This window comes from Desmodus rotundus, chromosome 4 (genome assembly GCF_022682495.2).
Source record: "Desmodus rotundus isolate HL8 chromosome 4, HLdesRot8A.1, whole genome shotgun sequence".
NCBI classification, from domain to species: domain Eukaryota; kingdom Metazoa; phylum Chordata; class Mammalia; order Chiroptera; family Phyllostomidae; genus Desmodus; species Desmodus rotundus.
The window spans coordinates 38,792,283-38,817,515 of NC_071390.1; the positions used below are offsets into that span (position 1 = coordinate 38,792,283).

Sequence of the window (25,233 nt, forward strand, 5' to 3'; positions counted from 1 at the left end):
AGCCAAGTGACTAGACCGCATATAAAGCCTGTTTCTTTTTTTTTTTTTCAACCTCTTTCTAACAACACAACTGCTCACCCTTCCAGAAGGTAGAAGGGGACCCGGATTCTGTGAGAGCAGAGTTCGTTGGAAACGCTAGACTGTAGTTAGTAGGAACTGTGGTTCAAGCAGCATCAGGATATGGCTTGGGCTAAAGCAAACTTGGACCCTCAAAGCGGCCGTGGCATCCAGAGTGGCGAGAAGTGATGATTGCTCAGGGCTGTGTGGTCTTGGAGGCATCTGAGAGTAAGGTTATTTGAGTTTGGCCCTAGTTCTGGTTCACAGTCCTGAACTCATCTTTTTAATGCTATTATTTGAGGGAAGCAAATTACACTTAAAATGGAACTGACAGTACAATTATAGAAAATGATGTACCTTTTTTAAAAAAAGAAGAGAACTTTTAAATTCATTACTTAAGTTAGAATTCTCTACAAGATGATGTGCTTGTACATTCATCTACAAGATGATCAAGCTGTGCTTGATCATGGCCCTGTGCGTTCACATCTCACATAAGACAGTGGCTTCTCAAACACTTCTCTTGGGTACGAAAGGCTGTTGATAGAAAAACAGAATAAAAGCAAACTTGAATATGCTTAAATCTATATGTAATTAATGCTTTGTGAATTTATGGAAAGACTCAGCCAATTAACAGATGCTGAGCACCAGCAGCTGTAGTTTTCTGGTCCCGCTCTGTTAGCTGTGGAATAGGAAGTGTGTGGAGTACAACTGTGGATTGGAAATAAAACTTTCAGGAGCTCATTTATGAATTTTTAAAGTAAAAATGCTGTCTTTAAGTTAAAGCCAAACTGAGGGCTGAGAGCTTCTGTTTTTCTTTTCTTCCCCCCCCCCAAGTATTTGAAAACTGAAATTCTGCAGGAGATTATCTGTGAAATGCCTTTCTTTTATTACACCCATAAATTTCAGGAGTGGCTTTGATCAAACCTTCTGCCATTCTTGGTTTCTAATCTTTTATTCATACGTTAATAACTTTAAAAACACTCATCCTATTTTTGTTGAAGTGAAAGAGGAAGTTTCTAAATAGTCAAAGGGAAAACATTGAAAATAGAACACAGTAAATGATAACTAAATTAGGGTAGGGTTGTTTTTTTTTCCAGAAAGAGCAATGCTCCATGCTGAAACTTGCCAGAGTATTTTAAGATTATTGTCTATATAGAAAATTTTCCAGAGAATTGATATCCTCAGAGGAAAGGCATTACAGAAATGCAAAGTATGATCAGTAATGAACACTATACATAGAACAATGTTTGTCAGTCCCTAATACTTCAGTCAGCGGAGTTTTGTTTTCTGGCTCATGTTTAGTGTTTAAAATACACACACACACACACTCACACACAACTTGCAAATCAAATGTGTTAACGCTCTGCGGACTTCCTCTAGACATTGACCCTGGGGGTCAAACTCTTAGGAAAATGATGCCTGGTTTTCCATTCTCCTAATTTCAATCCCCACCAACAAGCAAGTCCTTTCTCTCAGTGGGAGCTCACAAAGAATTTCTCGAGAGAATGTGTAGCTGCGTTGGCAACAAAATCCTCTCTGCAAAAAGAGAAGAGAGAGTTGTTAACTGATGAGTCAATCCAGTTTTTATAGCAGTTTATCTTCGTGGTATTTCCAAGAGCATAAATGTTATTAAAAAAAAATAGAGACGGTCATGACAGGAAGAACACAGTTGAAAAAAACAGGAACATTTAAGCCAAAAGCAATTTACTTTGCCAGTAACTGGTTACATTTCCTTTGTTTTATTATTATTATTGCAAGAGTTGGGGTTGAGATGAAAGTTTCCCACACCTGCACTGACACATAACTTGTCAGAACCCATTGTTAAGGAAATATATAAATAAATGAATGCCTGCCACACTGAGTTCTAGACTCTAAGGAAAAAAAAACTTGTGTTGCTATATTGTCTTAAAGAAAAAGAGACTATAATTCTTTAATATGTGAAGGAGTTAAAAAAGGGAAATAACAAAATAAAAGAGAAGGGTTAGATGTCAAAGCAGCCTGGAGCTCTGGTGGTCGCTGGTTCTCCTGGGATTAACACTTACGGAAATAGCAGGGACTGCTCACAGGTGAATACTTGCTAATTTCGTGGCACTGAGTAAGAGGAATACATGGGCTTCATAGAGGGAAGATTTTTTCTTTACACCACAGACATCTTTCATTGATTAGGTAGAAGAGTCAGTGGCCCCCTGCAAGGGGGTAGTGTGCATGGCTCTCTAAGTCTTATTGGATCTCTGTGGCTTTAGTGGAAGCCTGTCACCTGTTGCTGAGTCAGGACCAATAGGGACCCTGCTTGCTGTCAAGTCGGTAGGGTGCTGTTTGCTGCCTGAGATGGGCTGCTGCACCCTTGTGCTAGGTGGCATTCGGGAGTGTTTTCCATTTGGGGAAAGCCCCCTGGTGACTGCCAGCCCTAGGTAATCATATAAATACCTCATTCTGGGACAGAGTGCCTGTGAGAGAGAAGTTACTTAAAGCAGAGGCTCTGGATAAAGTCCAGTGGCTGGGCTGGAATTCTTCTGCTACCTGTAACCTGTTGTATGAGCTAAAACAAGTATTTTCATCTCTATCTCAGTTTCCTGCTCTGTAAAATGGGATTAATAATCACAGCTTTCTGTTGGTGTGTTTGTGAGTTTTAAATGAGTTATTGTACGCAACGTGCTGCCTGGCACAGAGAAAGTGCTCAGTAAGTATCAGTTCTTATTATTCTCCATGATGATATTAAAAACATCCATGCAAAGAGCATTGAACTCTATGGGCAAGCCAGGCCAGGGCTGACTAGTGGATTATATACACATGGAAAAGCAACTGTGCATTTTTTGCTCCATATTCTTTTTTTTTTTTTAAGCAGAACTGACCTTTGGTAAGTGTACTGCTGGCTTCCCAGAATGGCTTTGCTGGTAGAGATCAGTCTCATCTAAAGCACTGGAGTTGGTTTAAATCTGGAGTCTAGGACTAAGGTTCTTTCGGTAGGTCGGACACACGCAGCCCTTAGCTGTTGAGCGGGGAGGGCAGGCTCAGGCTGGTCCAGGAAAGCTGGACCAGGTGGCTGTTTTCTTATGTAAAAGAATGAAAGGCTGGAGCCTCCCCCTGACCCCTGACCACCATCACACCACCATTTAATTTACTTACCTACCTAGCAAATGATTTGTTTTCTTGACTCTGTAGGGAAAAAATATAGCCTGGGGACCAGAAATTTTGCTCTTCCCAAAAAAGGCCAGCTTCCACTCTGGCTGCTGTGGCTTAGTGGATTAAGTGCTGACCTGTGAACCAAAGGGTTGCTGGTTTGATTCCCAGTCAGGGCACATGCCTGGGTTTTGGGCCAGGTCCACAGTAAGGGGCATACAAGAGGCAAACACACATTGATGTTTCTCTCCCTTTCTTTCTCCCTCCCTTCCCCTCTCTCTAAAAATAAAAAAAAAAAAATTTTAAAGCCAGCTTCCCAATCTCAAAGAATCACCTGGGTTCTGTGGAACCAAAAGGTCTCAAATTGTGTTATGGGACCTCCTACCTGTCCCTCATGGTCCACCTCCGCCCCACCCCCTCGGGACTCTGACCATCTGCTCCTCAGGGCATTTGCTCATTACATGTGAGACAAGACTGTGGCCCCAGTGACATGCCAAGCATAATGGCTTAACGGAGTAATCAGGAACCAAAGGCTGCAGGTTTCCTGTCTCAATTCCCACAGCAAACTCAAGTCACTGGTTTATGTTCCCAAAGCTCAAGAGTAAGTAGTAAAGGTGAACGCAATTTTACAGGTGCCCAGTGTGACAGGTGGGCAGGCCCAGCTCATGAAGACACATAGGAGAGATATATGGGCATATTTACTTCCATCAGTCCCTCATTCACTCAACAAATTCATATTATGCAATGCCGCCTCCTAGGTGTGTGCTAGGGAGATGAGAGATGAATCCAGCGTGGTCCCGTCCTTAAGGACTCTCCTATAGCATAATAATAATAAGCCATAAAACACAGCTCAAATACAAAGAACAGTGATGCCCTGCTTAAGAGAAGGTCAGAAACGGAGTTCAGAGGGCAGAGAAAATTGAGTTTGAAACTTGATTGGTAGGATTCAGCTAACATACCTGAAATATCAGTGTGCTTGCCTTACTAGGAACAAGAGGCTTTTTTCTCTTGATCAGATCTCACGTAGAATTGAAGTTTGTGTGACCAGAACATTAGATGCTAGTGTGTTCTAAATTTGTAATTCTCAGAATCTCCTGGGCAAGGACATGTGCTTCTCTGGGTTCTGAAAACAGCTCAGAGAATGGGGGAAACACGCCCGATTTGGAGATGACTTACTGTCAGTTCCTGGAACCATTGTCTTTACTTAAAACAGCCTGTTCAATGCCAGTTCTCTCTATCTGAAAGGCCTTCGGGATTAGAAAGCTTCTCTGGAAATAAATGCCTTTTAGGTTCAAATGCTTTTTGCCAAAATGTTAGGAAGGAAAGATCGCAGTAACAAATCTTAGAACAGAGGTGGTATTTATTGTTTTGCTCCTCTCAGTAAAATGCCTCAGACCTACCCCAGATTTGTTTGTCTGCTTTCTGCTCAGCTATTATTTTGATACGGGGACATGAAAGTACATCCTTCCCCAGCAATCACTCAAGTCTTAGCACTTGGGTCAGTTGTGGAAACACTTCTGTGCTACCCTACGTGTTCCAACCGAAGAGTCCCCACCCTGGCTCCAGGCTGAGGATTGTGTCAGTCATGGAAGCTGGCATCATGCTCTGACAGGGGAGCAGGAGGTCAGGATCCACAAAACAGGCCAGATGAAGTCACCAGCCCCGTGCAGGGAGGTGGAGAGAGCAGAGCCCTCTTTGCCAGTCTGGCAACTCCAGCAAAGTCCTCAGAGCTGATCCCACACACTCGGTGCTAGTCACCGCTGTGTGTTTACATGAGTAATGAAGCTGCGGGGGGAGGGGAGTTGTAAGCGGAGCGCGGAGGCTCACGGCTCTCATTCGGAGGGAAGCTGACATCCACACCAAGTCCAGTCCAGACTTCCAGGGACGTGGCCGGGGAGCAGTCACATGCTGTAGCTTTCAGGAGCACAGACAGCGTCAGGCAGATGTTTGTCGACTGGAATGGGTAATCGCTACTTTCTCTTTGCTTGATTTGGGTTTGTGAGCTTGTTTACCTTGCATAATTCCAGGCTGGCTTTTGGGGGATGGACTTTCAGAGAAACATTTGGAGGTAATGAGAGAAGGGAGAGGGGATTTGGGAGGGGGGTGTCTGAGCTGGAGCCCCAAAGGCACTTTTTAAACTTTTGCCTGATTGTAAAGGCAGCTCTATTTACTGAGCTCTAGGAACAACCAACTGTTATCCACAGTAGAAAATCAAATTAATGGGATTAACTGTGTTTGTAAAATGAGCACAATATAAAATGCCCTAAAAACCACTGGTTAACTGCGTGACACAAGTAAGATTAATGACAATTAGGAGGGTTCAAGGTGTCCAGATTTGGCCTTGCCATAATCAGAAAAAGTGTGGATACCTGGAAAGGTCTGAAAGGAATCGCTTAAGGTATAATTCATTCGTTTGGAATTCTTCAAGGACTAGTTGGTTAGTTGGTTTGTTTTACTTTTGTTCAACTTGCGTGACTGATGAAGTTGAATGTGAAAGCTGATGCCGGACAGACCAGCCGTAGCACTCAGTCAACAGCAGCTTTTTTTTCCCCCCCTTTCTGTACGGGTCTTAAAGGGATTCAAACCCAACATCCAGGTTGAACCATAACTTCGTTTCGCATCTTGTCTGTAGCTTTTAGAAAGTATAAGCTCCACAGAATCTGGCTGACCCCAGTGTGATCTTTGGAAGTTATTTTAAATAACCCTCAAGATGGTCATTAAAAAATATATTGAAAAGGGAAAAGAGAACATGCTGATTTAAATGTATCTGCCAGATTTGTTCAGACTTGAAACATGCTCATCGCAATATTATTAGTAAATGCATGTAATAGTATTTTTCAGATTGTTATTTTGAATGTATCTCTATATAGCTCTCTCTCTCTCTCTCTCTACTCATTTGTATAATTTCAGAAAATGCTCATGCCTCCAGTTTGGAAGAGAGATGTTTTCAAACACTGCATTACTAAGATACCATAATGGGCTGGCATATTACTTAGGTTTCTGAAAACAAGATACAAGTCAAAATAGAATAACCTCGGAGCCTGGCTCAGGGCTGCCTTCAGCCCAACCTGTTTCTTTCCTAACAATGCATTCTCCTCTCATCATCCTTCAGAGCTAAGGGCTTCATTTTATTTATATTAATTAGATGTGATTACTATCAGATCAGCTTTGGGAAAGAAGTACAGAAGCATAAGGTCTTCCAAGATACAGCCCTTCAGAGAGAGAAGCGTAACATGAGGGCTGGCTTCTCATGTTATGTGTACATCTCTCTGCACACGTAGTAGGGACCACTGTAGTTAGATTCTTGGTGTGTAAGAAAGAAATCCATGCCAATGAAAATGTATATCAGTTGTTCTCTCCATTTGTTTTCAGCGCCAAATCTTAAAGGCAGACCGCGCAAAAAGAAACCGTGCCCGCAGAGAAGAGATTCATTCAGTGCTGTTAAAGATTCCAACAACAATTCTGATGGCAAAGCCATTGCAAAGGTACAGTTGTTCACGCCGGGGTGTTCTTTTTCAGCATCTTTTTATTTTTCCTTTATCCCTTTATCTCTCTGTTCTTGTTTCTCAGTGGCAGTTTGCAATTCCAAATCTGACTTTGGTATTCACAACTTTCTGCTGCGTCTATTCCCGCCACCTCCCCTGCCCTGGGTGGCAGAGTGGGGTGGGTGGGGAGGGGGCAGGCATTTTGATTAGTCAACAGAAAGACTTCCCACCTCCCAGTCTGGCCTGTTGTGTAAGGGACAGATGATTAAGCGCCCACGTCATTGAGGCTGAGATTTCATAGTAGGTGACACAATGACATAGTTCACTCTGCCTGTATCAAAAATAGACCAGCTAAACCATCTTCCTTCTGAATGTGTTCAGCTAAATATGCTTCAGAGATTGACAGAGGATGGAGTTAGAAATGGCTAGAATTAATCATTTTAGTTATTTTTTTCAAAATCACCTCTAATTCACCTTAATGTAAAATTAAAGACACCTAGCCAAATATTTACATGTATACATATGCCTATGTATATGTTTATATGGTTTTAAAGATCTCTCTTAAGGCAGAGTAAAGATCCAAATTCTGGCTAATTTTTGAGGACCCAGACCCGTTTTGCTTACACATTCTTTGGAATCTTGAAAATGCGCGCCTGAAGTATTTAGCACCGTGAAGTGTGAAGTGTCACTTCGTATTTTTAGACTTATCTTTTTTCTTTTGTGAGCTGGGATCAGATTTCCGTGGTTCCGTTTATGGGGTGTCTGCGTTTAGGTGTTACTTCTGTGCCAAAGGCAGCGATAGCCCCTTTGGGGCCTGATTTGAAGACCAGATATCAGCTGATACCACATTTCCAGATCCGAGGACTAAACTTACGAAGGTGGCAACATCTTGATTATTGGTGAATTTGGAAGGTTCTGATGTAGGAAAACATCAACTCAGTTCTGTGTTGAAAATCTATTTTTCTGCCATGTGCTCCACTCCCCCTCCCAGTGTAATGAAGCAAACCCTAAATATTCACAATCTGTAAATCTGATCTTCATCGGGAATTTCCGAGGACGTTTTGGTTAGCATTTCTTCATCCTTCCAAGATTGCCAAGGGTTAAAAAGAGATCAACCAGGAGAAATGTGTATTTTCTGGCTAAAAAAAAAAAATCTATTTCCCTAAAGTTGTTTTTGTTCTGTTCATTTAACCCTCTGCAAGTTGAGTCCACCTGAATACCAAGTATGACCTCTTTTTAGTCATTTGGACATCTCAGCCCTAGAGGTACCTATCTAGGGCTTTGGCTTCCACAGTGTTGAAGGATGTCAGCAGGAACAGTTTATTATACCCTGTGATGTGGTTCGCAAGATACTAATGAGTGGAGCAAGAAGGTTTTAGGACTGTAACCTTCAGCAGAGTGTGTACTGCCGATGTCTTGTGTTGGCTCCCAGCCCCATACTTCTGAGATGACATCATGTGTTTATCCAGCATTTCCTGTACCTGAGCCCGGCAGAATGAAGCTCCTTCCCATGCCACATGGAGTCACTACCAACGTATGCCTCTGGGAGTTTTATCAAACTGATACAACTGACCCGAAAGCACACACACCCCTCCAATATCTCTGTCTGTGGAAGGCAGCTCAGGACTCACACTAAGACCCACAAAACTAAAGAGAGCAGGAACCTGTTCTACGTCTGATGTTCTCTGACTTATCCTTCTCAGGAGGGACAGGCTTCGAGCCTGGGTTTTCTATGTGACCATTTCTGTGCCACCTCCCACCAGTGCAGCCGTTCAGAGCTCTTACCTGGAGGAGGATTATCCTTCCATCACTGGTTTCAATGGTGAATGTGTGGATGTTCTGCTGCAGCCAGCTCCCAGGGACCAATCTAAACATCCAACTCTTCTTGGAGTTTTGGATTACAGTCCTGCTGTTGTGATGGGTCAAGCAAGACCACATGTTGTAGAAGAGAGAAACAGATGGATGTGAAGTATGGTGGGCTCATATGTTGGCACCAACAGACCAACGTACAATCCCTGCAGAATGAACCAGCCACATATGGGGTCAGGATAACCATTAAAAAGGCATTTGTGACATAAAGTGGTCTTTTCTCATGAAATGTTACAGTAGAGATTACAAACCAGTGACCCTCTGATCATTTGCTGAGCTGGGAGCAACATTTCAGGTGACAGCTAGTTGGGCTTTGCGACCAAGGGCTGTGTGACTTTTTTCGCAAATGTCTGTCAAACAGACCATTTCTAACTATGGATAAGTACCAACATTCTGCAGCAACACACAGCGAAACTCTTAATGTGCTAACCCTAACCCAGTGGACTTCTTCTGTGCATGACTAGAAAAGCAAGTCAAGTACTTTACCTGTCACCATCAAAATGTTACACTCGCTCAATGCCATCATGAAAGTGAGGTTTACAAGACTGAGAATTTCATGGCTTTCCAAAGACAGCAGAAGTCACTTGGGAAAAAGTCTACCAGTTCTCTGAAGATGTCATTAATGTGTCCAACCCAAATCCTGCTGTTTCCCTTGGGATCATCTTCTAGCAACAGATCTGGGCCCCAAAGCCGTTCGTACGGTGATCTGTACAAGAGAAATCTCAGCCTCGGTCTCAAATGAAAGGCCTCACCTGACAGAAGGCGAATGACTTTTCACATCCTGAAAGCACTTTCCAAAGGCCAGAAGTATGTAGCAGGTGGTTTATATTCTGAAAGGAACATAAAAAGGAAGCCATGGTATGCAATATCTTCTTTCACTTAAATCACCAACATACTTTCAATATTGTACAAATATGATACTCTCATTATTTTCAATATTTTTTCATCCCATTCGGTTCCCAGAATTACCCCCCGTGGTTATCCTTCCTGGTTTCCTGAGGAGGAAATTGAGGGTCTCCTGACAGTTAGCGACTGAACTGGAATTACTCTAGCGTCTTCCCGTTGGTTCGGTACATCTTGCTGCCCTGGTTGAGAGCTGGGTTAGTTATAACTCAACCCAGTGAAAAGATGTGGTTAATACAAAATAGGCAGTGGTTCATTGAAAACATGAAATGTGGATTCTTTAATTAGCACTTCCTCAATCACTTTGGAAACCCCAAAGCTCTTAGTGAACTCAACAAGTATAAGGCATACAAGTCGGTGAAAATATTAAAAAGATCTAGTAATTAACTGTTACCATCAAAAGGGTGGGCGTTCTCAGGGTCAACACAAAGACTAGCTCCCATTTAATATTTCAGTAGATTAAAATGGTGAGAATGTTTGGGTAAATGTGAAAAAAATGTAGAAAGGAACTCAGCTTGCTTCTACCCAGAAACAGAATAATAGCCCGAAGGGCTCATTTATATTAACTGAAGAAATGCATGGAGCTAGTCTGAGAAAGGAAGCCACTGCTCACTTCCTAGGACGCTCCTGGTTCCCCGGGAGAAAGCTGCTGGGAAGCCCACTGAGGTTCAGGATGGAGTTCAGTAGGTGGCAGTCTGACTTCACCTGGAGCCTTTTCTATGAAGCAAGGAGTCTGGATGACAGAGGGCCTGATTTGGTCATCCCTCCCCTCTACGCTTTCCTTCTGTTTCTGGGTGTTTCTGCACAGGTGAGGCAGAAGGTTAGGCAGCTATTAAACACTGAGAGACAAACCTCATACTCCCTTAACAATGGCGTTTCTGACCTGATAATACAGATAATTGGCCCATTATCACTACAGATTCAAGACTCAGCCTGTTTCATATGCAGACCTTACATCTACTCCTGTTTGTACATGATTGGAGTTTAGAGTGAGGGAGACCTCTAAAACCAGAGTTCTGCCCTGCTCTAGCCAATACATAACCTCGCTGGGCTTCAGTCTCCTCATCTGTACGATGGGGCTAACTGCCAGCCTTTTGTGATTCTTAGGTACAGGAGGCGATCTGTATGAAGCCCACAGCACTGTCTCTGGCTCATTGCAAGCAGGTGCTCCGTTGGTACTGAAGGCAGTGGAAGAAACAGCACTTTTATACTTTTGAAAGTACCTAGTTTTATCTTTTACTTCTCATTTGATAAATCACGTATCTAAGCTGTAGGTTTTATGAAACCTAGTCATTATGATGGGCTTTTTCATTGGAAGTATGCTTTGACTACTACTCTTGTTTTTATAAGACTGTCACTAAAGTATAGTGTTTAAAACCACAAGCCTAGAGTTGAGACTACCTGGGTTCAAATCCCAAACTTGCCACTTAATAATTTGGACATGACCTTGTGATCATCATCTCTGTACCTCAGTTTCCTCTATTAAGAGAAGAATAACTTGCCTCCTTAGAGTTGTGGGCATGAAGGGAGATAATACCTAAAACGTGCTTACAATAGAGCCTGGCTACATGGTAAGCATTCAAAAAAAGGCTGGAACCAATACAGATTAAAACTGGAGTAATTTTATGATTTCAAAAAGCTATGAAATTATAGATGTCATCAGAACTTTAGACTCAACAATCTAAAATTTGGCAGTGAAAAATGATGACCACATAAAGCTTCACAGGATGTTAGCCTTAATATGTAATGTTACAATGTACCAAAGTTTGAAAATATTGTAAATAAAAACCCTGCATGGAAAAATGTTTTAATACCATTTCCACAGTCCCTTAAAAATTAAAATCTTATCTAGAAGCCCAGTTGAATGACTTGTGCAGGAAGTTTTATTTTTAGCAGGACCAATCTGAAGATATTAAACTAGCTTGTTCACTTGAGAGACTAAGCAATAAAGAAAACCTTTTAAAAGGATACACTTCCCTTTAATAAATAAGCATAGCCTTTTATGTACTCAGTGCTTGGGAAGGAGAAGCTGAAAGGAAAGAAAATGAGAGGTCAAAAATCTGAAATGGAAAACATTGTTGAGTATATGGGACATTTTTATTCATACCATTTCCCCAGCACTTGCCCTGTTCTCTTCGATGTTAGATACGGAGATGTAAAGAATATTGGAATGTACACATTCCCCACGGGCGCACTTGAACTCAGAGTTTGACCCTTTGTACTTCCCCCTTTTACAATTAAAATAGCTCAGCAACTTAGCGTTATATTTAACAGCCATCAAAGGCCTCTTGTAGAACATGGCAGTGAGGAGGGAACATTAGGTTAGCCGTTCGGTATGCCAAGTTCCATATTCGCCTAGAGTGTGGTAGGAAGAACATCTGGAGCATTAACCACCATTTATTTTTTAATTATGCTTTTCACTTACTCTTCTTGGGTTTTTAGCTGACCTCTACTCTTTCCTTTGTGGCAAATTCAGGTTTCCTATTATAGTCTCAGGGCTGATGGAAAAGCAAGCAGCACTCATTAAAGTGTGGGATCTTTTGTTTCCTAACGAGGGTAGATCTGGCTCCACCCTCAGGTGAGCCAGCAGAGACCTCACTGATGTTCCTGATGCCAACATATGCTGGCAGCCACAGGTGTTTTCAGGTTGCTGGAAAGAGTAGCAACAACATAAGTTTCCTTTGAAGAGGTCGACTTGTCTTTCATTTTGATACAAAGTGTGAAATATAGGACTATTTCTTAAGGTAGGGATTGTTCAATTAGTAGATCTGCCCCTTAGGAAAAGCATGTAGAGAGGCAGGAGAATGGCCCCACCAGATGCAAACGCTGTTTCTGGTTGGGCATACCATGGCCCACTGGCCACCTCTTTCTATAAATAAAGTTTGACTGGGACACAGCCATACCCATGTGTTTATAGATTGTCTCTGACTGCTTTCACACTCGATTTGAGTGGTTGCAACAGAGACTATAATGGTCCAAAAGCCTACAGTATTTACTATCTGGCCCTTGACAGAAATCTACCATCCCCTGGTCTAGGACAATTCATATTCAGCGATGCCTCTAAAAAGCTATTGCAGAGCAACGGTAATTTATTGGTTCTCCCTTCCCACTCAGCGAAATGTGTCACTAGCTATGTCTTTGTGAATGGTCCAGGGCTGGGCTTGATTTAATGTGGCACTTTCACCCCCTTTTCCAGGTGAAATGTGAGGCCAGGTCTGCCTTGACCAAACCGAAGAATAACCAGAATAACTGTAAAAAAGTCTCCAATGAAGAAAAACCAAAGGTTGCCATTGGTGAGGAGTGCCGGGCAGACGAGCAGGCCTTCCTGGTGGCGCTCTATAAATACATGAAAGAAAGGAAGACGCCAATAGAACGGATACCCTATTTAGGTTTTAAACAGAGTAAGTATACTTGTTTTCATTTTTGAAATATTAAAATTGCTCAGCTTCTTTGAATTGGAAAAAAACATATTTTGGACGCAGGATTATGTTGAAATCCTAATCTGGGGATGGTGATGCTTTCTGTTTATACTAAATCCACAAATCATCGAAGCCAGGAATTTTTTTCCCTTCCTCTTTCCGCTACATTGTTCCCTTCTGGGGCAGTTGCAGTGAGATATTTATAGGCTTGAATCCACTGATTATGACTGGAAATAGACATGTTGAAAGTTTCTCATTTTCTGTTTTGTCAATCTTGAGTGTTTGCAACGCCTTTCTTCTGAGATAATAATATGACGTAGCTTTATCAGGCACAGATGTTGCCTGAGAAAAGACAGCTTTTAAAAAGAGGACATTTAAAGGTGGACAAAACAACAATAAAGAGAAAATATGTTTCCTAAGCCCCAAATTTGTTAAGAGATAACAAAACCTGATGACTTCAGAGGAAACAAGAAATACACAAATTTGAACCGAGGACCCAGTTTTGAATTATGTTGACATGTACATTTAACCGTCCTCGGTATATTTTTATGTCGATCAGGGAACTCACAGCTGACCAGAATTCCAAATGAAAAAAAAGAAGCAACCCAGATCCTGGCTTTGATTTCACAAATGAATATCTATTTTGCCTCTGTCTGGATTTTGTGGCACACAAAGCGTGAGCCCCTGGCTTGAAATAGTATTTTCTCCAAACATATCTTCCTAGATTAAAACCATGTGTCATTTTGATGAAGAATGTCAAACCTGCATGTTTTACATAACAATTTACATACCTAATAGCAATTGGCACTGATTGCAAGAGAACACTCGCAGCCATTATAAACTTATATAACTACGAATGATTACAATGTTTGTCTGAAAACTGGTTGCTGGAAATAGAAGTAAAATTAATGTACTATGAACAGCTTTGTTGCATTATGCATTGGTTCAGATTAAATCAAGGCCGAGGCAGGGCTCTTCATAGCTTTGAAATAGTGCAAGGTTCAGTGAGGCTTTTCAAACCTGGTGTGTCACCGAGCCTTTAAAAAATCTTTTTTACTTTATTTTTTATTTCTCTTACCCAGGAATTACTTGAAGTTCAATTTCCCCCTCTTGTATAAAAGAATCAAATCCATAGCATTCCCATTCCACAGTATCTGGTATAAATGAACAGGGCTGCCGGCAGTTTGCCTCGCTGTTTAACAGCATAAACATATGCAAACCCTGTAAAGAGAACTCTGTTTAAATGGAATATCTTTGTAACACCACACATGCGAGTTAGGGAACTAAATGGACTCATTTCCTCTGTGATTGAGTAGCTTCATTCCCTTTGATCTGTTGTATCACTGATGCCTCAAGGGTGAAATATTTTTCCTACTCACTGCAAGGTATCACATGTTAGTAAAACACAGTATGAGCTTTTAATATAGTGCTGCCATCAGACATTCTATTAAAAAGATAATCATAGGTTAATGTGGCTGTTATTTATTGATTAAGGAGAGTTCTTATCTGAAGGAAGCATATATTACCATTTAATCAATGGCTTCTTTCTAAGGGTTGAACAAGACCGGCCCCAATTTGGAAAATCCCACAGTTTCCCCAAGGACACAGTAACTTAGCTTCTCTCGGTCTGCTGATGGCAACAGGACGAAAACTGTGTTGTCCTTTATCCTAAAAGGAGAACCATTTCCGTAGTTGGGACTGTTCTTTAGAAATATTTTAAGTGGTAATAATATATCCTGTTATTGAGTGCCCTTTGGCAAATTGTTTCCTAAGAACTTAGATCTCTGGGGTACGTTAGTATTTCTTTTTTTTCTCTCTCTCTCTCTCTCTCTTTCTCATTGAAAAACAAAACAGAACAAAAAATGTTTTAATTGACATTTCTTGGAAGTATGTTAATGCAATGCTTATCTAAATACTTATTGTCCCTCTAACAGTTAACCTTTGGACTATGTTTCAAGCTGCTCAAAAACTGGGAGGATATGAAACAGTAAGTGTTTAAGCAACTTAAATGAAATAATTTTGCAATCTAAACACCCCGCCCCCACCCTTGACCAAAATAGAGAAAATGCAAAAGCAAACCATCACTGACTGCCTTTTCAAATGGCTCTACACTTTTGGGGGTTTATTGGGCCGCTTTTGGAAACAGTCCCAATTAGTTCCAGGTTTGGCAAAATTGTAAACTTGTCGTAAAAACTACAAGTGGAAAACATATGTAACTCTCCCCTGTCAGGGAAATTAGTTGGGTCTGTAATTTTTTTCCATGTTGAGAAAGGGCTATTATTGTCCAACAAGCCAAGATTGCATAAAAGAAATTTCCCTTGGCAACATACCTGACATCTGTTCATGTCTAATATGGGAAATGTATTAAAGGCTTTCAAAAGTAATCAGTAGTGGCCATTAAGGAATAAAATGCATCAGAATCTCCTCTCATTCTAGGGCAAAGAAGCTTTATTAGACAAGGGTCAGTGCCACATAAACAGGAAGTTATCAAACTTATTCAGAACAGGCTCTGACACTCTTTATCAGCTAATTCTAACTGACAGGAACAGGTTATTTTTAGCCCACAGGAAAATTTGATGGCCACGGATTTTTACAGCATGTATTTTGAACCAAGAAAATGTTAGAGCAACAAACTAAGATTACAATCTTGAAAGAAGAAGAAAGAGCTACATTAATATAGCACACAGAGATGACATCTGTAATGAAATCAATTGACATAGGAAGATGTCGTCATTGGAAATATTTTCTCCTTCACGCAATGATCAGATTAAGTTGTGCAGTTTCTTCTGCAATTGAATAAGAAATTGTATTTTCTTTCCTTACAAAGTAACCTGGGATATCTCTGTATCATAGTAAAATGACAGTAAGAGACAAAAAGTCAAGAAAATGAAATTCATTTTAGCTCAAACATATTAACTAGTGTTTCTGGCCAGATATAGCATATTGTTCCACAAACAAATATAATAGCTTGATGTCAGAGGTTGGGACAGAACAAAGTGACAAGCATTATATGATTCACATAATCTGGCATCTACTGTGGAGATATCTGCTCTGAATTGTGACTAAAAAATCTGTAATGTTGAATACATGTGCATGTAATATGTTTACTTAATATATGGGCTCTCTATATATGTTTATGAGGAAAGATAATACTGATATGAACTACATGTAAAATGTACCTTTCATAGACATGAATTTACTTAGAATATTTGTCTTATCAAGTACCTTATATAAAAATAAACGATGTGATTTTTCACGTGGGTGGATCTGTTGATGGGACAAAGAGACTGACCCTTTGCCACTGTGGCTCATGGTTTTGCAAAATCTTGAGCTAATTCTAGCTTTCATCTATGTGAAAAGATGATAACTTATTCGGGGTAGTCTCATACATTGCGGAGCCAACCCCAGAGCCTAGACTTTTAAGTCCAGCTTTTAGTGTTAAGAATGGGAGTACACATTTTTACGAGCTGTGACTACAGATACATTACATGATGTTGTGCAATTTTATGAAATGTCATTTTAAACCCAGGAACTTGTTGTTATTCACTGATAGGGAGAATGCCAGCAAATTTCACAGAATCAGTTTTTCCTGCTTTTGTATCTTCTGTATCTTCATAAGCACTTTTTTCCCATACAACAGCAACTTGGTGTAGACTATACAAAGGAAACTTCCGATAAGTTGCAGGGCATCTGTTGTGCTCTTCGAACAAATAGTGTTTACTCTTTTGTAGAATGCATGAATGAGTGGGTGAATGCATGAATGATCACACAATTAGAAAATCACCTAAACATATACAGAATGTGGCAAAAGGAAGTTTACAGTTGTTCGTATGGAAAACAATACAATAATTAATAAATAATGATACAAAAATAAACTCTGTGTTTTGTGTACTCACAACTGTGTAACTACTTTTTCCCCACCCTATATTTATTGAATGTCTTATGTGTAAAAAGCCTGTGTTGGACACTCTGGGAGATACAAAAATATCTAGGCCAGTGGCTTCAGTTGCTTACTATGCAGGAGAGGCAGGCATTACAAGACAAAGTGGAGAAAGATCAGGGCCCTGTTCAGGTAATGTACTTCCTCATTTAGAGATGAGAAAAGGAAGGCTTAGGGCTCTGATGCCAGCTGAGCAGAATTTTGGAGAATGGATGGAATTTAGACATGAAAGGTCATGCCTTTCCTGGAAGAGAAAAATCAAATGGGGAAAAAAGCACAGGGGTAGACTCAAGCTGGGCATAGAGAGTTTGAGGAACTTAAAACTGAGTGACTAGGTGTTGGTGACAAGTGACCATGACAGAAGGGTGGAGCCAAGTGAGGAGAGATCTTGGATGCCAGGCCCTGGAGTCACACAGCAGGCAGCATGGGAGATTGGTGGCACGCTGCTGAGTGGTGTGCTTTGCCACTTTCTCTTCTTTCACCGTGTATGTGGATGGAGCCAAGTAGAGGGAGGCTCGGACGGAGGCATATGGAAGACCAGATTGGCATCCGTCTTTTAGCTGGTTATATGCTCCATGTCACTTCAGCCAAGCCACAAGAGGGCTGGTGACTTCTAGGATTGCCCTTTAGCTTCTTCTATTTACATTCATACTGCAACTCCCTACTTGTTCATTGGGTCACTGCCATTTTTTATAACACTCCAGATGTTTTCACCTCAGTTCAGGAGGTGAATCTCTGTAGCCATCTTTCTTTTTTTTTTTTTTTTTTTTTTTTGTAGCCATCTTTCTATAAAATCTACATCTGGGGCCATAAACTAGATGAAGCTAATAGGTGGGATTTTTTTCCCTCACTCCCCCTCTCCCCTCTTTCCTTCTTTTCTTTCTCTTTTTTAAAATGCCTTATCCTACCTGTTGGCCCTGTAGACACTTACATTTGCTACTCTCATTCTACATTTAAGCTTTTGAATCTCCTAAGAACAGAATAAAATTTTCTCTTGGTACATTTTGGCTAGTAAAATTTTGAGATGGTCAGTGAGAATTCAGTTTTGAAGTTAGTCCAGAAGATGTATGAATAATATCCAAAGCCTGGGGACTTAAGTTGTCATCACAGTGTTACCAGAAGACACTTATCTGCGAGATTATCTGATACCAGAGCAAGTGTAGACTTGTCATTTAGAGCTCAAAGAAGATCTCAGAAGCTTCTAGATCAGTGGCTCCAAAGGCCACTCAACAACTGGGGTTCAAGTTTTCAATGGGGAACTATCGTGTATAAACAGTTGTCCAGGCCTCCACATTGAAATATTAACTTTGTGGTGGGGCCTGGGCCTGAAAACCTGAGAATCCCTTTTCTTAAGCAGTCCAGGTGGTGTTAATTTAAAGCTAATTGTAACAACAATTATTAACACTTCACCTACTGGCCCTCATGGGTCAGAGCTTCAAAACATGGACCCCATTAAAGTCAAGTGTCGGGGATGAGAAAGTTATCTTCATGCTACTACTAAATAAATATGCCCATGTATTCATATTTTGTTGGCTCAAAAGCAGCACAAAGTTTCCAAGGGGTGTTTTCCATTTGATAGAGTGGTCATCTAAATTGAGACCCAATAAGCTATTTTCTTTCTGAATAAGGGAAAGTGTAGCACCCTAACATTTTTATTTTTCACAAATTGGCCTTTGTGTAGAAAACTATCCTGGTTATGTTCCAACCCCTACCTTTGTTTTACCAGTGAGGAAACTGAGGCACAAGAAGGTGTCAGGAGTTGCGTGGGTCGTCGTGGTGTTCTTCAAATTCTGATACGCTGAGAATTTTGTGCACAGTCGTGTTAACCTTCATGGCCACTGGAAGGTGAAAAGGTTTTGTAAATGGTCGTTGTTTGTGCTTTCCATTCTCAGCAGTCTCTTATGTAGCCAGAGTGCTTTCTGCATGTTTTGGTGACTTTTAGAAGAAGGATCTAATAACCAACCTGTGTTAGTAGCATCTTTCAGTCACTTCTTTGTACCTGACATGATCCTTAGCGGATGAACTATTGCCAGCTGAGACTTCATCTGATTCTTGAGAAAAATGTGTGCATTTAGGAGATGGATTGAGAAGTCTGGATGATGTAAACGTTCAGTAATAGTAAAAAATTTCAAGTTTAACATTTGTAAATGTATCTGTTCTGCTGTTAACTTGTGATTGGATAGAGACATCCCTCTGGAATTCCTTCTGGTTATAAAAAGAGGCCATCATAATTGGTTTGTTTTTGTTTGTGGTTATAAACTATTTCAAGCCTTCTGGTTTGAATTGCGGATTATGGATTATTTCATTTCAGTTCTTCACAACCTCAAATTGAATTTAAAAAAAGAAAGAGGAGCAAAAATTTTATTTTATGTCTTCATAACATTCAACTAATGTCTATATTCAGTTCTCTTGGGCTCCTCTGCCTTTGCTGGAAATGTATATTGTGTCTCTGCGTCCTTAGGTTTAGAAATCCTAAATGTATTGAATGGATCTGATTTCTAAAAAAACAGCATCCTGGCATTTTGATTGGTTGGCAATGAGGACCCTTTCTTCACAGTCATACATCCAGCTTCTAAACATTTTAGAGTATGGTCACCTACAGCCGAAGAGGCAGAACTAGATAAAGTTGCTGATGAGCTAAGAGGCCTGCACGTAGTCCCTGGTGAAGCAGTTGTAGCTCGCAGAGTAGCTTGGGATGCAGTGTGTTGAAGGTGGTTTGCTAAAGTGGTTTCCACTTGGCTAACCATTTGATGGCATGCCAGAGGGAATATTTGGAAAGAAGGTAGTAGAGCAGGGAAACAGGCCTTAAGTAAATCTTATCCCGCAGGCAGAAGACCATGCAAACGGTGCCCTCAGAGAATGTCAGCTAGCAGCCCCATCTCTCCCCACAGGGGAGACAGGACCATTATTTCTCATCTGGAAGAGGAAGTCAGTCACTTCTTTTCTGGCCGGAAGAATTAGGCTTGGACACCAGATTCTGGCTTTGACATCCTTCAAGACATCCTCTGAATCTACTAACCCCTAGTTCTCTGGACAGACAAAGCCTCTTGCTTAATTCAAACTTTTTGAAGCCAAAGATGATGTCATGTAGTTTTGAAAGGCTCCAGTTCCTGGAGTACTACCAGGAAAAAAAAGTCATCTTCCTTGAATTCAGTGCGCCCTCAAGGTGTCCTGAGAAAGAAGCTGTTTCTCAGAGCAGCCCAGACAGCACCGCTTGCTGGAAAACTCTCCTTTTCACTCCCTATTTCCTATTCGTTCTTAAGCCATGGAAACTCTAAAGTCCTAATGATTTCTGATTGCTGTTTCCTCACCAGGCCACAAAAATTCCAAGATTAGTTCATCCCTGCAACCTCAAAGGTGGCAAAATCAAGGCAGGATATGTTCACCAATGAAATTGTGGAAGGGACCGTTCCCTTCCCACTCACTGGACCTGTTCTCTTGGCAGGGGTGGGCCTTGAGGAGAGTTAGTTTCAGGCCACCGTTACAACACCACCTGGGTTCTAAAAAGCAGTTTGAAAACCACTGTATTTATTTTTAAGTAATGAAACTTCATGAACATAAAAGATGTAGAGTGCTTTTCACAGTTTCTTGGGTCTTACCACACTGGGAGAGAAGTAACTCTGAAGTGTCTTCAAAGTGCGATTAAGTCTCACACGCACCTAGATGGGTTTATTCTACCTGGGTGTGGTCTGCGCAGTTTTTTATCTTGCCTTATGGTTAATAGTGTGGGGTTGTGCCTTCTGCTCAATTATGAGCCCTTGAAAGCTGCAACATCTCTTTCTTTCCGTGGTACCTTCCCATCCTCAACCCTCCGCCTCCATGCCCCTGTATGTGGCACAGGGCCCTGAAACAGGAAACAGAAGATGGATTGCTGTCACAAATCCCTGTCTTCTGAGTGAGGACCTTAAAGGAGATGACAGGGGAAGCTCAATCCAGAGAAATAACTGCCTGGTGAATTTGGCCATTTTCTTTAGGAAACAAAGGCCGGAAGTTCTTTGTATCCTTAAAAACGTAAAATAAAGAGAAGGTCAATTTGAAATGTGAACATGACCAGGAGGCCTGAAGCTTAATGAGAGAATTGATCAAACTAACCCTTTGGCTAGATCAAACTTGCCAGCTGAATGGGACTGGGGGCTAGATAGCAGGCAGCGGACGGACATTGGCTCTGCCCCACATCCAGAGAGGACATCGGACAGCAGAATAAAAACGCTAAGCAAATGCATAATGAGGCATGATGAAGGTACATTAGAACAGAAGGAGGATTTATACAGGTGGGAGTACGGTGCCCAGTAGCTGGGCCAGGAGGACTTCTCATGTCCTTTCCTCTTGCCTAATAGGGCCACGAGACCCACTATAAGCTTGGGCAGTGGGAGGATTTAGATACTTCTTGCTTTAGAGCCCATGGTCAGCATTTGAATTAGAAGCACCCCTGGGCACCAAAAAATAGAGAGGTGTACCTAGAAGAACTGTGTCCACAAAGCAGTTAGCAGTTGGAAGGAGCACATTTTATGACTTCTGTGGAAAGAAAATATCTCAAAATGGCCTGATTCATCCAGGCTTGCCTTGGAAGCCCGGTAAACAGAGAGACCAGTTCCTTGAAAGCCCAGCCCTTGTCTTCACTCCAGATGAGCCCTCACTAGTAAAAACTGTATTTAAAGACAAGATCCTGCTAGCAGGGGCCTAAGACAGACCCCTAGCCTGCTGCACATGGCTTACTCCATCCGCCAAGTGGTGCTTGAGGCTGGCTTCCTGCTACCACAATTTAGTGTCCTAGTGTGAGGAAGATTTTATTTTTTTTTCCTTTTGATAATTCAGTGTTTATTCTTAAAGAAGCTTTGTCATCTCTGTGATCGGCAAATGTTTCACAGGGCATTCCTGAGTCTGGATGATAGGATGTGGGATGGGGGGGCATGATCAGTTTCCACGCAGTGATCTCTTTTTCCACAATTTGTATCATTTTGTGTGTATATTTGGTCAGTTGTTTATTTTTGGTATCCACCACAAGGATGCAGTCTTGTTGGGTGTTGGGTCTGCTTGTTATTGTTGCATCTCAGCTGCTAGCACAGTCCCCGACAGCTGGCAGATGTTCAATGAATGGTGAATGAATGGATGAGTGAATGGTGGACTCAGGTAAAAGTGGAACTTATGTGTGACTCTCTGGTGAACATAATAATAGAGGCATGAGTAGTCACGGTAGAAGGAACCATAAATTTACCTGATTCTTTAAGAGAGTAAAATCTCAGAGCACAACCCCCTTAGATTCATGCTGATCTCGTAGCTACACTATTTGCCCACTAGTGAGAAACTCAAAGCGCAACGTTGAGAACTTGTAGTAGAAGCTGTACTTCACACAGCCATCTGCCTCATTTGGAACAAAAGGCTCTGCAGTTCAGTATCATCACCTGCTACACACGTGGGTTATTCATGAGGTCATTCTGATATGGAGGCTGCTTTGATGTAGTGGGAAAACGTCTGCTCTTGGGACCATAAGACGGTATGAACCTTGGCATTGCCATTCTGCCGTTCGTTGAGTGCCCTTGGGCTAGTCGTGCAACCTCTGAGTCGCCGGTCTGTGAATGAGATTGCTACAATCTGCCTCACAGGCTATGGGAGGATTAAGTGATATTATGGGTGGGAAAATTCTTTATAAAATATGCAATACAGAGCACACCAGGTACAAGGATGTCAAGGGTGATGGTTTTCTTCTGAACTAGGCACGTACACAGGCTGTTTTCTGGCCCTGCTGGGCTCCTCTGAGGGAGGATAGTGTGGGCTCTGAGGAACTACATAAACATTTGGAAGGAGGGGATCCTGTTTCTTCTTCCTTGATACACAGGACTCACATAGATCAGCCCGGAATTGTACTACTTAAAAGGTTGGAGGGAGATTGCAATTAAATATAAAACAATTACCAAAATAAGTATTTTGAGTGTTTTAAAAGGGGCTTGAAACCATTTATTATAGTTAAAACCAAGCCACAAATAAAGGAGGATTTTGTTTTCAGTTATACCTGCTAGTAGGAGGCTCTGTCTAATGAAGACCAGTGAAACAAAGAGGTTCAGGAATGTTCCATGGAACATTGAACTTCGTGGGTCAGAGCTCACCTTGTCTTGAGGTCCTACTTGGGCCTGTTGAGAAGGGTTTATGGAAATGAGGGGCTTCTTTTTACTTGAAATGGAAAAGGTACCATTTACCTTATAATATTTAACTCCCCTTCGCTTCTTCCTTACAACTTCAGAAGCCCTGGTTGCAAGTTGAGATTTTGTCCCTGGATTACTGCCTTTAGCCCCTAAGTGAATACCACTGGCCCCTCCGTAGTTTTCAAAAGAAGCCTCCTGCTCTGATTGTATGAAATACCAGGGCCCCGTTGCCCCGCCCTGCCCCCACCCATTCCAACAACCGTTCTCCTGTAACCCTGTTTAGAAACTTTCACAAGGACCTTAGAACTTGTCTGCCTTCCTAGTTTCAAGGAAACACTAGACTTTCCCAGATGTAGTAAATGATGGGGTTTCCCCCAGTTAATCATTTGCCAGAATTTGGAACTGTTATTTGGTAAAATCTTAATCCATGTACAAAAATAAGACTATAGTATGCCATTCAGTATATTGCAATCTGTTTGTTACTATTCACCTAACTCAATAATATGCATAACTTACATTTCAACTTTGGAATATGTTCGTTTTCACAGGAGTTGATCGATACCCCATTTTCCTGATCTAAGTGAATAAAAATAAACAGCTTGCGCGACACGCACAGTTGTAGAGTTTGATTTTGTGTCGGTGGTTACAGGAGCTGTCATAAAAATGTAGCCTGAAATGACTGTAAATTCCATAACTAATTTGATTGGTTTGATTAGCCTGTGTTGTAATTTATTTAGTTTTGAAAGTAGGCAACATATCACATAGTTCGAACATCAGAAGATACAAAAGCACATTTGGTGAAAAGTGTCTCTCTCAACGTGGCCACCCATTTGTTTCCACACCCCGCAAGCAACCGATGTTCATTCTGCTCATTTACACTGGTGGACTAAGATATATTTTAGCAAAAATTTATCTTATTTTGATGCTTCTGCACATGACCTAAAAGAACAGAGTACGAGGTTGGAACCTTGGGGGACAGATAACTTACTTGAGAACCCAGGGAAGTGCCTTAGGTGAAAATGCACCAGGGGTGACAAAATACAGAGCCAAAAGCAGAATTCCACTTTCTCGTAAAGAAAAGAGCTGCACGTGAGATCTCACTGTAAAACCATAGGCCTCCCCGAGTACTCATTTGGACCTCTCTGTCCTGGGCTTCCAGAACAGACTGCTCCCTCTGACTGTTGCATACGTGTTGAACCCTGGCACTGCAAATCTCTTATGATGAAGACTGAATTTCCCATTGCCGTTTTTTCAGATAACAGCCCGCCGTCAATGGAAACACATTTATGATGAATTAGGCGGTAATCCCGGGAGCACCAGCGCCGCCACTTGCACCCGCAGACATTATGAAAGGTAAAAATAAATAAATAAATAAAAAGTTGTTTTTGTAATTTTGGAAAGTCCTTGCTTAGTTGAAATTGTGTTCATTGGAAGATGCTTCTGGTCAAGCGTAATACCAGAAGAAGTCTGAAGGACCTTTTAGGAAGCAGAAAATATCCCTCTGGCATTTTATTTTGCATAGCACCTTATGATTTTTAAGGGACATGGCTTTCTCTGGTTCCTGCGGCTAAAATTAGATGTTCTTTTTAAGTTTGCTTTTATCCTGTGACCACCTGCCTGACAATGCCATTTTTTCCTCACAAGCGTAGATTACTCAACGTTCTCTGTAGGTTCATTTACTATGAGAACCTTCAGAACCTGGGAAGCATAACAATGTTACTATGAGTTGCCATGTAACTGTCTTAACATAAAATGTAATGTCAAATGTATTAATATTGCAAAGTAAGCATTTCTTTAATAAGAAAATGAGCCCCAGATAAGATCCTTTGTTTTTCGCCATCTTGATATTTTTCTCCTATGGCTGTGCTCTCAACCCAGGAAATCCGTTCTTGCCAAGGTCTGTGTGGCTTAGTTTTGTAACAGTTAAAGCCTCTTTAGGAAGGTGAGGATAATGCAGACAAGAAGTAATGCCACATTAGACTAGTCTACTCTGAAGGTTGTCTCCATGGGAATATTTTCCCTTTGCGTTAAAACTGCGTGAGTCTCCACACTGAGGACCAGTTAGCAAATTCGCGCGTTACCCTGGCTCTGTGCTTCAAGCCCGTACTTAATTTGTTTAGGCCGCACCAACTTCCTCGTCAGTGACATTTCCCTTCTGAAGTGTGGACTGACTCAGCCCCCTGGTTTCAAATTCAGAGCTTGTGAGATCCAAGTAGAGGTTGTGTGTATGTGTGTCTGTGTGTGCTGTCATAACGGCCGTGGATGGAATGATCAAGACACGGTCAGCTGAACAAACAGGC

The 25,233-nt window shown here is 41.4% G+C and overlaps 1 protein-coding gene across 2 annotated transcripts in view; it reads left to right on the top strand.

Moving 5' to 3' along the window:
• Positions 1-25,233, top strand: part of ARID5B (AT-rich interaction domain 5B) — a 175,501-nt gene that overhangs the window by 126,680 nt on the left and 23,588 nt on the right. Inside the window, exons 1-5 of one of the 2 annotated variants that reach the window (XM_024561403.4) lie at positions 4,699-5,140; positions 6,550-6,662; positions 12,631-12,835; positions 14,788-14,840; positions 24,189-24,286. In XM_024561403.4, coding sequence (XP_024417171.1) covers positions 5,137-5,140; positions 6,550-6,662; positions 12,631-12,835; positions 14,788-14,840; positions 24,189-24,286 — 473 coding nt within the window. In that variant the 5' untranslated portion in view covers positions 4,699-5,136. Of the gene's footprint in view, positions 1-4,698; positions 5,141-6,549; positions 6,663-12,630; positions 12,836-14,787; positions 14,841-24,188; positions 24,287-25,233 lie in introns of those variants that run through there. The other variant, XM_024561402.4, reaches the window with a different exon arrangement.